The 12671-nt window shown below is 38.8% G+C and overlaps 1 protein-coding gene and 1 non-coding gene across 2 annotated transcripts in view; one reads left to right on the forward strand and one right to left on the reverse strand.

The window, feature by feature from the left end:
* MPP4 (MAGUK p55 scaffold protein 4) overlaps positions 1–11811 on the forward strand; it is a 36908-nt gene extending 25097 nt beyond the window's left edge. The window contains exons 14-21 of the mRNA XM_036927912.2: positions 1435–1449; positions 2536–2577; positions 4617–4787; positions 6024–6104; positions 7952–8045; positions 8443–8551; positions 9495–9629; positions 11620–11811. Coding sequence (XP_036783807.2) covers positions 1435–1449; positions 2536–2577; positions 4617–4787; positions 6024–6104; positions 7952–8045; positions 8443–8551; positions 9495–9629; positions 11620–11811 — 839 coding nt within the window. The remainder of the gene's footprint in view (positions 1–1434; positions 1450–2535; positions 2578–4616; positions 4788–6023; positions 6105–7951; positions 8046–8442; positions 8552–9494; positions 9630–11619) is intronic.
* LOC118933634 (U6 spliceosomal RNA) lies at positions 10631–10733 on the reverse strand. The gene has a single exon (XR_005033201.1). It is a non-coding gene; the product is annotated as a U6 spliceosomal RNA (small nuclear RNA).
* Positions 11812–12671: the final 860 nt, after the last annotated feature.

A 12671-nucleotide genomic window follows, 5' to 3' on the forward strand; every position in this document is an offset into this window, starting at 1 on the left:
GATTGCAATGCATGTGGGTTATAAAAACAATGGCATTGAGACAGGTGGAGTTGAAATTACTCCCCTAAATTATCTATTTACCATTTATGTTCTTTCAAAACTTCCTATTTTCAGTAAGATAGTTGGCCTGTTAGGGGTATCTACACTTGACTCAATGTTTGGGACTGGTTTAGCTTTTAATTCCTCTGGATTATAGTCATCCTTCTTTGCTTTGTTCAGCTCACAATTTCACTGGACAACACTCAGCATGCTAAAGCTGGGGCTGGGGCTCAAGTATCTGTGGCGCCTGTGAGAGGACAGGCGGAGTTGTGAAGTAGTTAAGGCCAAGGACGGGGGCCAGGCTGTCCAAGTACAATTCCTGGTCCACTCCTCACTAGCTGGGTCCTCTGCTACTTCACCTTTTTGCCCTTCAGTTGCCCCATATCTAAAGTAGGAAAAATTATTTATATAGGTAGTATGCTTAGAATGTAAGTGTTACTTGAATGTTAAGCTAGCATTATTGTGAACTCTTGTTCCCAAAGGGCATTTTGTAGCTGTTCTCTAATAACAGCACCACAGAGGAAAGCACGAAGCTGCCTTTAGTCACTGTGAAGCTCCCCTTCAGGACTCACCTTAGTTGAAAGAGTGAGAACTCCAAGTATATTCCAAACCTGGCTCACTTAGGAGCTCAATTAAGGAGCACTTAACACCAAACAAGTAAACAGCTCTGGATGTTCATTCATGATGCTTTATTCTGTTACTTAAAGCACTTAATGGGCAGTTAATTTCCTCAGTTTTGGTCTCAAGTCTTCTCTGAAGTCTCATGTGACCTTCTTGAATTTCTCTGGGAGGTGGTGGTGTAGCCTAATTCGGAATGCCATTCAAAAAAACCAACAGGAAAGATGATTGTTTCAAGATGTCTAGAAAACAAAGAAAACAGTATGCTTTGTGTTCAGTTCCACCTGTCTTTAAGGGGCCAGCTGGAGATGGAAATGTGTGACAGGACCCAGGGAGGGGTAAGGAGTGCAGACATCAGCCCAGAGGCTGCTGCCCGCCTACCCCAGTGCCCCTCCCACCATGCCCTTCTCCTCCTGGGCCTGCAGCAACATGGCATCTGGCAGAGGAGAGAGGAGGCTCAAGTCTGTTGCCTTCCTATAATTTCTTTCAGGCCTCAGTTTGTGCCAACTAAGTAGGGAGGAGTGTGCAGGATAAAAAAGCCTCCAGGCAGTCTAGATAAGCAACTTGCAGAGCAACTTACTGTCCTCTGAGTTGCAGTCGGTCCGATGAGTTTCTGAGTCCCAGCTGTGGGCCTTGCCAGGTCTTACCCTGGTTACAACTTTCTGAGGGTGACATCAATGCCTCACTTTTGTCATTTGTCTTTATTTGATGGCCAACTTGATCTTCTTAAAGGCTTAACTTTTTCATGTCTGTTTCTTCACTTACCCAAATATCCAGAGGAACTTTCAGAAGGTAATTGTTTATTTTTAGTTCCCGAGTAAGTCAAATAGAGCTATATTCAAGATCCTTCAGTGCCTCAGTGTGAATGCTTGACAGGATACATTTTAAGATAAGACACCATATTTGAAGGGTGAAATCAATAATGAGATACTAAGTTTCATAGAAAATAATTAAAAATGAACAATGAAAGTAGTTAAGCTTTATGAATATATCCCTAAGTCAACATGTCCTTTTAAACTTATTGACATGGTTTCATTAGAAAAATGTGCTTATTTACCAGAAGATTAAATTAGTATTGATATGTTTTCTTTATATTTTAAAATGTGTGTTTAAAAAAAAAGTTAAGAAAAAAAGGCTGTATATGTCAGTTCATTCAATGAACAAATGTTTTTCATGTAGTATTTTAATAATCAGAACAGAGTTGTTGAAGTGAAAAGGAATGTAGATCAGTAAAAAGTAATTTGGAAATGATATTTTTATAACTTTTCTCCTGGAGTTTATAACAACTTTTCTGAGACCCCAGTGAAAGAAGAGACAAGAATTTAAATAAGCTCTAAGCTCTAAATGTTTCAGACCTGCTGGACACAATTTCTCTCACTTTTGCTCTCAGATTTCCTGGACAGTCAGAAATAATTCGCAGTCATAGAGCAAAACACTAATTTTATACAGAATAAACCATTTTATAAGGGAGAAAATAAAACATCTCTAACAAAGAAATTAATTATAGGATCTGCAGAGCACCCTATCTATAAGTTAAAGCCAGAGCCAGTGTATCTATTTCCTTCTTCAAAATCAGTTTTCTTTGGGCATGGTAAAAAAAAACATATACCTAATTTTATGTTTTCACTGTGACTCAATATCTTTCTTATAACTTCAGTGGATTGCTAAAATTCTGCAGTGTTTCTGTATAGTTCATTGCATGTGATAGGAAGGAAAGTACTAGGACATTCTTCAATAAGCCACTCAAGGATAAATTCAGTTGTGCTGCCATCTACTGAAATAGTGTCACTTGAAGATCTGAAGATAATTTCATGCATCTATTCTAAGTAAATTTGTCCTCCTCCATGTATTCTGTTTCTGCCATTCTCTGTGTTTCAGACAAGGAGGAATTTGTTGGCTATGGTCAGAAGTTCTTTATCGGTAGGTGATGATTAATAACAGGTGAGTCTTAGCTAAGTTATATTGCTAGATTATATCAGCCTGACACTGTTGTGAAAGCTTCTTTTGTTTCTAAACTTGTTGCTTGTTCTGATTTCCCTCTATCTTACATTTATTTATTTATTTTGTTCAATACTTTGATGTACTGTTCATTCATAGTAGTTCATCTGGTTTCCACCAGCTACTTCTTTCTTATTCATAAAACACATCTTTTGTTTTCTTTCAGACTCTTCCATAACATATTTATCTTATTCTAAAGAGACCAATTCTCTGACTTAGTTTTTATGGCCACATTTCCATGATCTGTTAACTGGGCAGAGCTTTCTGAGGGACCAGGCAACACTCATTAACAACCACACCAGGCTTCCTCCTCCATGAGAGATTGGGAGAACAGCAGGGCCACAGGCTCTGTAAAGTAGAATGTGGGTTCCCAGGCCTGGATGCACCCTGGAATCATCGAAGGAGATTTAAAAAAACGTGGAACCACCTTTCTGCATCACTTCCAGAATGATTCAGCTCCAAAGCCATTAAGCAGGCTGAACACAGTAGGCATCTGCAGCAAGGTGGGGAAGAAGCATCCTAGGTGGGGTGTCAGAGCCGGAGCAGGTTGAGGAGGGCCCCTCTGCAGGGGATGACGGCGACCGGATGCAGGTTGTCAGAGCCAGAGTGAAGTGAGACGGGCAGCTGCCATCACTGGGCTCTGCGACGTCACAGACTCTGCAGAGATGGTCTCCGTCTAGCTCGGGCTCTAACACACACTTTCTGCCAGGCTGCAGATACTGCTCATTTGCCCATCCTGTACAGGTGCTCTTGATTGGTACAGTAAGTAAATGTACTGACAATAAGAGCCAGGTTTCTCACTGTTATGGAAAGGGGTGGGTGCGTGTGTGGCTAGAATTAATCCTGTAATGTTGAACTAACATAGTGTAGGTGTTGGTGTGAACTCACGGTTTTCAACATATAGAGATACAGATATAGAGGTAAGTGTGTGTGTGTTTATATATGCACACTTAGTCCCTAGCCATATCTACTAAGTAAACTTGGGAACAGCTCAAAAAATACCAGAAAGCCCTGTGATTCTGTAGGCAGATTAAGCAGGATTCAAGGAGTTTGGAAATCACAACTAAGATGTCCAATTCTGTGGATCACACAGTTGTGATCAACTGCCAGCCTGCCTGTGTCTGTGTATCCATCTAAAAAATGTGAGTTATGAGCTGGCTCTGCTGTTTCCACCTGGCCTGAGCCACTATCTTCCCTCATCTGGGTCACTGCGGTAGCCCCTGCACCTGCACTTAGTGCCCCTCAGTTTACATCCTCCCCACAGCAACCAGAGGAAGTCTCCAGAAACTTAAATCATGTCCCACACGTCTCCCAATGACACCCCATCCCACGCTGACCCCAACCCCACACTTTGCTGAGCCCCTGTGGGGCCCCTCCCACTACCTCTCCAACCCCATCTCTTACACCCTCCCTACCGCTTACTACCCAACAGCTGCTCAGCCGGCCTGCCCCTCCACAGACCCTCCAAGCACCCTCCTTTCTCTTCACCTTTGCTGTTGCTGTTCCCTCAGCCTGGGTTGCTTCTCCCCCAGACGCCTCCACACCTGACACCATGGCTTCATTCAGACATCTGCTCATCATCATTTTTCAGAGACACTTCAAGTGAGCTGCCCAACTGAAGAAGCATCCCTGTCACTCTGTCCACTAACCCTTCCCCTACGCATGTGTTTTTGTCTCTCCTCCTCCCTAAAATGTAAATTTCACGCCGAAATAGGCTTGATTTCGTTGATCAGTACATCCCCGGCATCTGATACTATGTCCCGCGCACAGTGGGCGCCGGGTGCTACTTAGCGGTCACAGAAGGGGGGTTTGGGCATTTTTCCTTCATATTGCTTCCTATTTCCTCCCTTCAGAGACATAACGGTATTAATTAGCATTTTGTCAGCACAGTCACGCACGCTCCGTCAAGCCTAAAGTGAGAAGTAATGTCTCCCGCCCTGGCTCTTGCGTTCCCTCCCCAGCGGGCTTCCGCCGCAGCATGCGCCTCTGTCGCCGGAGGGCTCACCTCAGCCGGCCGCGCGCCAGTGTGTCCTGCGCCCCCAGCGGCGGCGGTGCCCCGCGCGCCCCTTACGAGGAGGTGGTGAGCTACCAGCGCCGCCCTTCGGACAAACACCGCCTCGTAGTGCTCGTGGGTGCGTCCCTGCGGGCAGCCCCTCCTCGTGCGCGGTGACGTTTTCCTTCTAGATTCGATAGTTGTGCGTTGGGAGTAGTGGTAAAAGTAGAACTCTTCAGCAGGAGTCCCCATATGAAGGCCTTAAAAAAGCCTGTTTTATATGTGTATGTTTATTTTTAAAACTGTTGTATTGCGCTTTTATTTCCTGCAGTTAAATGCGGTGTGCCATGGTGTATATGAACTTGGGTAATCACAAGTTGTATTATGATGAGGTTATGACAGATTTTTTTTGTGTGTGTGTTTAGAATTTGTTCTGTAAGCAGAGATGAAATCCAATCCCCCAGATTGGATCATTAGTCTGTATTAGAAATAAAAATCCTCAAGACCCATTTCCCTAAGAAATTTGTAACCATCTCTTTTAGAAAAGTGTCTAAAAATCTTCTGGACTGTATCTTTGGTACTAAAGAATATGGCAGATAGTGCTAGGGTGACCTGCTTTGGAGACCAAGATCTCTGCAAAGCTGGTCCCTGCAGCTGTAATGACTTACCTCTGACTGCCATCTTCTTGTGTATTCCAGTTGTGATCAGGGGCTCAGGCCCCCGCAGAACAGTACAATATGCCTTACAGCCAGGACGAGCTACCAGGATCATAATTTGCAGGGCCCGGTGAAAAATGAATAACAAGGGCCTCTTGTTAGAAAGTGATTAAGATTAAGACTTCAAGGTGGCAAAAGAAGAGCATTCAACCTAGCATGGTATCCTAAGCATGGACCCGGTGTAACTGAATGTCAGGCCTGCCTCTGTTGCACGTGGGGGGAGGTGACTCAACCTCCTGTCAAGAAATGGGCTCCTGACTTCTACAAGTCACAAGACCTGCAAGGGTGGAGGCTGATTTCTGGGCTGTGACATGATAGAAACTTCATTTGAAAAAGAAAGCCAGGGTGTCTCCGATTATCTGAAACGAGGCCAGAGAATGCTCACAGTGTCCAAGATGAGATAGATTGTGGGGGTAACAGTTTACTGCAATTCCCCAGCTCATTTATGAATGTTGAAGAAGTATGCGTTATTCTCTGGGTAACCAGGAAAATTCCTAAGAGTTTTCTGTAGTTCCAATTTGTAGGAAGAGAAGCAATATAATTTCCCTAAAAACGTTTGCTCCCAAGTTCCTTCAATAGAAGGACTGAAAGGATGATTGCACCACAAAATTCTATTTGTCCACATCTAATGATTTCTGTATGTGACTTTTCATGTTTAGGACCTTCTGGTGTTGGAGTAAATGAACTGAGGAGACAACTCATTGAACTTAATCCTAACTGCTTTCAAAGTGCTGTGCCACGTATGTTTAATTTTTCTTTCATAGCAGTTCATGTTCTGGTAAAATTTTTTGTGCCTTTGCAGACACACTGATCTCACTTATGTCATACCATCTCTGTTGTAAAAACATAAGACACAAGGGATAGTCCTTCATATTTATAACTATATTTCTCTTAATAGAGGGAACTGATTTGCTGGCATCTAGCTAGCTAGACTTTTAAAAGGTGACCTTTTTCTATTTCTTAATGATAGTTCCTTTCAGGAAAGCTAGTATTTATGAATATAAAACTCATATTTATAACAGCTAACATTCATTCAGTTCTTACCATCTTCCCAGCACTGTGCTTGGCTCTTCAAATGCCTTATCTCTCTTTTTTAATTAAAAATTTTTAATATATGCACATATAATTTTATATGAATCTGTGAGTAGAAATAAATCTATGGTAGGAAGAGTGTGTAGGTGCTTCCTGTTGTCCATGCAAGAGACAGAAACTTAGGGAAACCCCTGAAAGTCCAACCTTGAGTTACGTATGAATTCACAGACTTTATCCTACACGTAAAATATAGTCCAGTAGAAGCCAAGGAGAAGGGGTCAATTTAGGTTTATGTTAACATAATTTGCTATGACCTGAGTGTTAGTGTTTTACTGCAGTTTTTTTCAGTACAAAGCTATAGAAGTAGCCTAACTGTAGGCACTCTAAGGATCTGTAAAGAGGCTTGCATAATGAAAAAACAAAAATGACCCCCAGATGACATTTGCTTTTTGAGCCTCTTAAATGTTCACAACTCCTTTTATTATTTATGGCCTGTTTCAAGCTCTTACTTGGTCATGTCCATGTAATGATATCATCAGGCATTGACCTATTTCATCCTCAGACTTTGTGAGATGCAAATGCACAAACTTTTTATGAATAGGGGGAATTTGTTGTAATGTAGGTTAAGGGACTAGTAGCTTTCCAATATACAGTACATGGGACACAGGCTGGAACTCTGTCTTATTCATCTTTGTGTTCTAAGAACCTAATATGATAGCTAGAACATAGGCCCTCATTACACATTAGTTGAATAAATGAGTGAGCAAACAATGAATCACTTTTAGGTATTCAGTGAACTCCTATGTTCTAAACCAGGTGCTATTTAAATTGAAGAATCTATAATCAACATGGTCATATCAAAGAACTGGGCTGAATCCAGACTCCATGAATCTTTCTCTTCTGGAGATTTCTAAAACTAATCAACCATCTCACTTGGATATTAATGTATGTAGGCAAGAACACAGACTGTCATGAGCTTTCTCCATTTAAAATCTGAGACACTCTTGTGTGGCAGAAAATGTTAGTCCAGGAGGAGTCAGAACGCCTCTGTTCTTGTCAATTTGGCTTTTCATTAGTCTGACGTACATGAGCGAGTCAGTTATTCTCTAAAGTTTTTAGTTACTTATCAGTAAACTACGGATAATAATATTTCACCTAGCTATGGGTGTAAAGGATGACATGAGATCTCTGGAAGTGTACTATCCAAACATAAGATATTGCTGGAATTGCTCCCCAGAGTCCTTTAGGCATCTTAGGGCTCACTCATAATTCACTAGTGCCTGTTTTGAAGTAAGAGTGGGTGTTCCCTTAGGGCCTCACTATCTAAACCAGGAGTATTTAATAAAGGTTTAGAATTAACTGATTTTTTATATGAGAACTTCTACTTCCTTTCTCACCAATTCAGACTTCCTCTTTTTGGTTCTAGCATTTTATTTACTTATCTGTTTACTCAGTTATTTATTTTGATTGGACATTTTTACCTAAATACATATTGTAATAAATCAAAACATTTTGAAGATTCTAAAACCTTTTCAAAAATTCCATTTTTTGATAGACACTACTCGTTCCAAAAAGAGTTATGAAATGGATGGGCGTGAGTATCACTATGTGTCAAAGGAAACATTTGAAAGCCTCATGTACAGTCACAGGTAAGCTAGACAGGTAATCAGAATCTGATTCTCAACCCTGATTGTTTTACATTCCAAATAGATTCCCTATTTTTATGCATTATTCAAAGCTTCTTGGGGTAATTACTCTTGTTTCTGAAGAGTTAAGCAAGGAAATGTAAATTGATATACTGATACACCAACTTGTTGGGTTCAAAGAGGGAGAGGAATTGCCTTACAGATTTTAGAGAATTTGGAGAAGTAGTTAAGTCCTAGATCTCCTAATGTTTTTTTCTCCTGTCAAATATCCACTAATTGTTTCAGTGCTAGCAAAGTCCACAAATTTAGATCCTATTTTGCTGGAGTTTATCTTCATGCTACTGCTCCTAATATTTTACTTGTAGAAAGAGTTCTTGTTTTCCTTGTGCCACCCTTGCAGGATGCTCGAGTATGGTGAGTACAAAGGCCACTTGTATGGCACCAGTGTGGATGCTGTTAAAGTGGTCCTTGATGAAGGAAAGATCTGTGTCATGGACTTAGAGCCTCAGGTGGGTCTGTGGTGGAATATTTACAATTTCTCCAAAGTAATGAATGAATGTCATCTATTTTGTGCACATGCTGTAGGTGGTAGTTGAGATATTTCACTCTCTCTTAAAGTTAGCACTTTAAGGTTATGACTACCTACCACCATACCTAAGGGCCAGAATCTTACACAAGGGATCAATTGCCAGTATCTTGTCTTTCAGTAGGGAGGGAGAATTGCTTCTTAGACACAAAAACAGAACTGACAGCCTGGCCGTAAAGAAAAGTTAGAATCCTATTTTTACCTTAATCCCAAAGGCATCATGGCAACTTGTGGAGGGAATAAGATGTTGCTTTATACAAGAGGTGAGGAGAAACCTCACTATAGATGTGTCTTATCTATAGCTACCTCCATGAGACAATATGAAGCATGAGTAAGTTAAAGTAAGATAAAGAACATACAATGTGTAGCTCCAGTTTTTATGATACTTATATTTTCTTTGTGTTTACAGCAGTTATTTTAAAATATACCATGTGTGCTAAAGAGGATCAGAACAAGATATTTGTTCTTACTTGGGTCAAAACTGGTAGACAGTGTGAAGATGTCAGTAGTATCCAAGTGAGATAGTAAGAGGAAACAAAGTGAGGGTGAAAACTGACCTAATGTTTTATCCTTGTTTTTAGAGATCATGTATAGAATCCTGTTGTCAGATTTTGGTAAGGTTGTCATGGCTAGTAAGAGTAAGAGACAGGATTTGAACTGAATTTTGATTCTAGAGTCTCCATCTCTTAATTATTAGAGGTGTTTTTTTTTTTTTTTTTTTAGAGATGAGGACTTGAGGGCACTTGAGAATATAATCTGGCTAAAAATAATTGCTTGTTTTGGTCTTAGAGATTTTGAGAGCATTCATGTTGACTCTAGGAAATTAAGACTTCTGTTTTTAAATGTGCGTTTATTTTTCTGTGCAGGGTATTCAAGCAGCTAGAACCCATGAACTGAAGCCCTATGTCATATTTATAAAGCCATCTAACGTGAGTTGTATGAAGCAATCTCGGAAAAATGCCAAGATAATTACAGAGTACTTTGTGGATATGAAATTCAAGGTAAGCTACAGAGAATATGGATAAATGTATTGGTTTTTTTTCCCTAGTCACAAATCAGTGTATTGTTTCCATAGCATCCCTGTATGAAGGAATATAATTTTTGTTTCTAAGGAATAATACCTTTATCATTTATCCTTTTTATTGGACATCATTTATAGATATTAAAATCGTTTAATAAATGCTATGATGCTACTCTTATGTTTTTTCTTTTTTCAAGTCTAGCTTAAAAAAAAGAATCTCAAGCCACAGTTTGCAAAGCCACACAGAAATCGGGTGTATGCAAGCCTGATATATTTAAAATGTGTTATTGATCTTATGTAAACACTTGAGAGTGTGCTTTAAAAATGTTCTAGTGAATGCATCTTATCTGTAATATGAGGTATCTTTTTTTTATTAAGGTATCATTGATATACACTTTTATGAAGGTTTCACAAGAAAAACAATGTGCTCATTACATTCACCCATATTATCAAGTGCCGCCCCATACTCCATTGCAGTCACTGTCCCTCAATGTAGTAAGATGCCACAGATCACTACTTGTCTTCTATGAGGGATCTTTATATATACATTTTTTAATATAAAAGATGTTATTTAATGGTCATGGTAATGATAGGGCTGAATTTTGATTCTAGAGCCTCCATCTCTTAATTATTAAAGAGATAGATAAAGCCAGGCGGGATTAATCAGTGAACCCTTCCTAGTATAGGTGATTTTATTTCCAGTGTTACATATTTTTTTATTAAATCCACCTTAAATATTTAAGTCATAATATACATTCAGCAAGATGTATAAACCTAAGTGTACAGCTCAATTAACTTTTACATGTGAATGCACCCAACTGTCACCTATCAAGATACTGTATTCACTTATTTTGTGATAAAAAATACATAAAATATAAGCCTTACCATGTTAAGCATTTTTAACTGTACAGTTCAGTAGTGTTAAGTATGTTCACATTGTGAAACATATCTCCAGAACGTTAGTTTCACCTTGCAAAATCGAAACATACGGAACACTTCATGAATCTGTGTATCATCCTTGCATAGGGGCCACACTAATCTCTGTATTTACAAATTTTAGTACATGTACTGCAGAAGTGAACACAAGGTATTTTTTTATATTATTCTTTATCTGTCATTTTTATCGTCATTTTTTTTCAATGACTACTCTTAGAAAAGTCTTATTCTTCAGTTTGCATTTCAGACAGTGGAGTCCATGGAGATATTCTCTGTGTCTTACAGAAATTTAAGATTGTGTTCTCATTTATATGACAATCTAAACAAATTGACAAAATTGTTTCTGAATCATGTATATGGTCTCTTGTAAAGAAGTACTGCCACAAGATTTCAGTGTCTACATTTGTATTTGTGTTTATGATTGCATTGGCAACAAGTCGTACATTTTAATGGTTGTGGACAAATAAGAAAATAATAGCAATGAATTTAATGCATTAGTACCAACTGAGGGCCAAATGACCTTCACTGGATGAACATTTCATAATAGTATAGACAGTATTATAGGTAAATTAAGTCATGGAGCAAAGGGTAATTTAGGTATGCCTAATTTATAGACATTATCCTCATGTTGAAAGTGGCCATTTTGTTTCTGCAAAATAATGTCATTCTTATCAGATTAATGTTCATTTGAAATTTGTGTTACTTACATTTAACTAGTAAATTTTTTTTTTTTGTATATGGTTTGAGGGCTTCAAGTGTTTAAGATAATAGAATAAGATAATTTAAGTCCAAATGGGAAGTTGAAGGTATTGGATCTGTTTACCAACCATTATTCACTTTTGCAAAATCTTGATCAGAGAGACATTAACTACAACTAAAGATAGAAATACAAATTTTGTGGTTCAGAATAGAGGATATTTATTTGATCTGTTTTTATATATAGCTTTGCACTGAATGTAACACCAAAACAAACTGAGAACCATTTCTATTCTTATTCAGTCTGTGCTATCCATAGTTTTCCATTTCTCCTGAAGGATGAAGATCTACAAGAGATGGAGGATTTAGCTCAAAAAATGGAGACTCAGTTTGGCCATTTTTTTGATCACATGATTGTGAATGACAACTTGCAAGATGCATGTGCTCAGTTGTTGTCTGAAGTTCAGAAGGCTCAGGAGGAGCCTCACTGGGTACCAGCAACATGGGTTACCTCTGATACTGAGTCTTAAGGAGGCCTCCTGCATACTGTTGGCATTTAACAATGTTTACCTGTTCCAGAGCTCTGGAATAACAGATGTAATCTAAAACAACAGCATTTGCCCCATTATAATGTGTGCAACTTTAAAAATGCTGCAATCCATTGATTAATCCTATTTGAAAAAACATTATTATATAGTTACACAGAGATACCTATTTGGCTTTTAGGGAAAAAATGTTTTCCTTAACCTCATATGCAGCAATGGTAGGAAAATGAACATGGATTTCATATAGTCTTTGTATGATTCAGATAAAAACAGCTTTCCTAAATAAAATAAGTAGCATTTCAGAAACGATTTCATCTTATGAAATTTGTTATATCAAAATGGCTTTTACAAAGGTGCCTACTTGACTAATTCAACAAGAATGGTTAAAACACATTTTATATTTAACATCAATACCTACAAACTGCACAGCCCTCATCAGTACACGTCAGGATGCAAGGAAAAATTATTATTCTGTTTAGAGCTGTAACAATCATTAATTTCCCTAAAAGCCTAAATTACACTACATTTATGCTTAAATTAGGAAAGATTAGGGGACTTTCAACCTAGAGACCAGTATCTGAGAAAACCACAAGATGAAGGTGTTATTCCATGAAGTCTCATTTTCCTTCCTCCCTACATCTGAGACTTCAGTCGCTCTTCCTGCCCCTTCTTTATCTTCGGCATCATTCTATGTTTTCCATATCCACATCATCCCTCCAATCTTAATTATAAATCAGTGCATGCTTCAGAATATTTGTAGCTCTTTTCACTTAAAGTATCTTTCAAAAAACCCCAAAGAAAATTAAGTCATTTTTAATGATACGTAATGTGAGCCTGGATTTCAT

Source organism: Manis pentadactyla, chromosome 6, assembly GCF_030020395.1.
Source record: "Manis pentadactyla isolate mManPen7 chromosome 6, mManPen7.hap1, whole genome shotgun sequence".
Lineage (NCBI taxonomy): Eukaryota > Metazoa > Chordata > Mammalia > Pholidota > Manidae > Manis > Manis pentadactyla.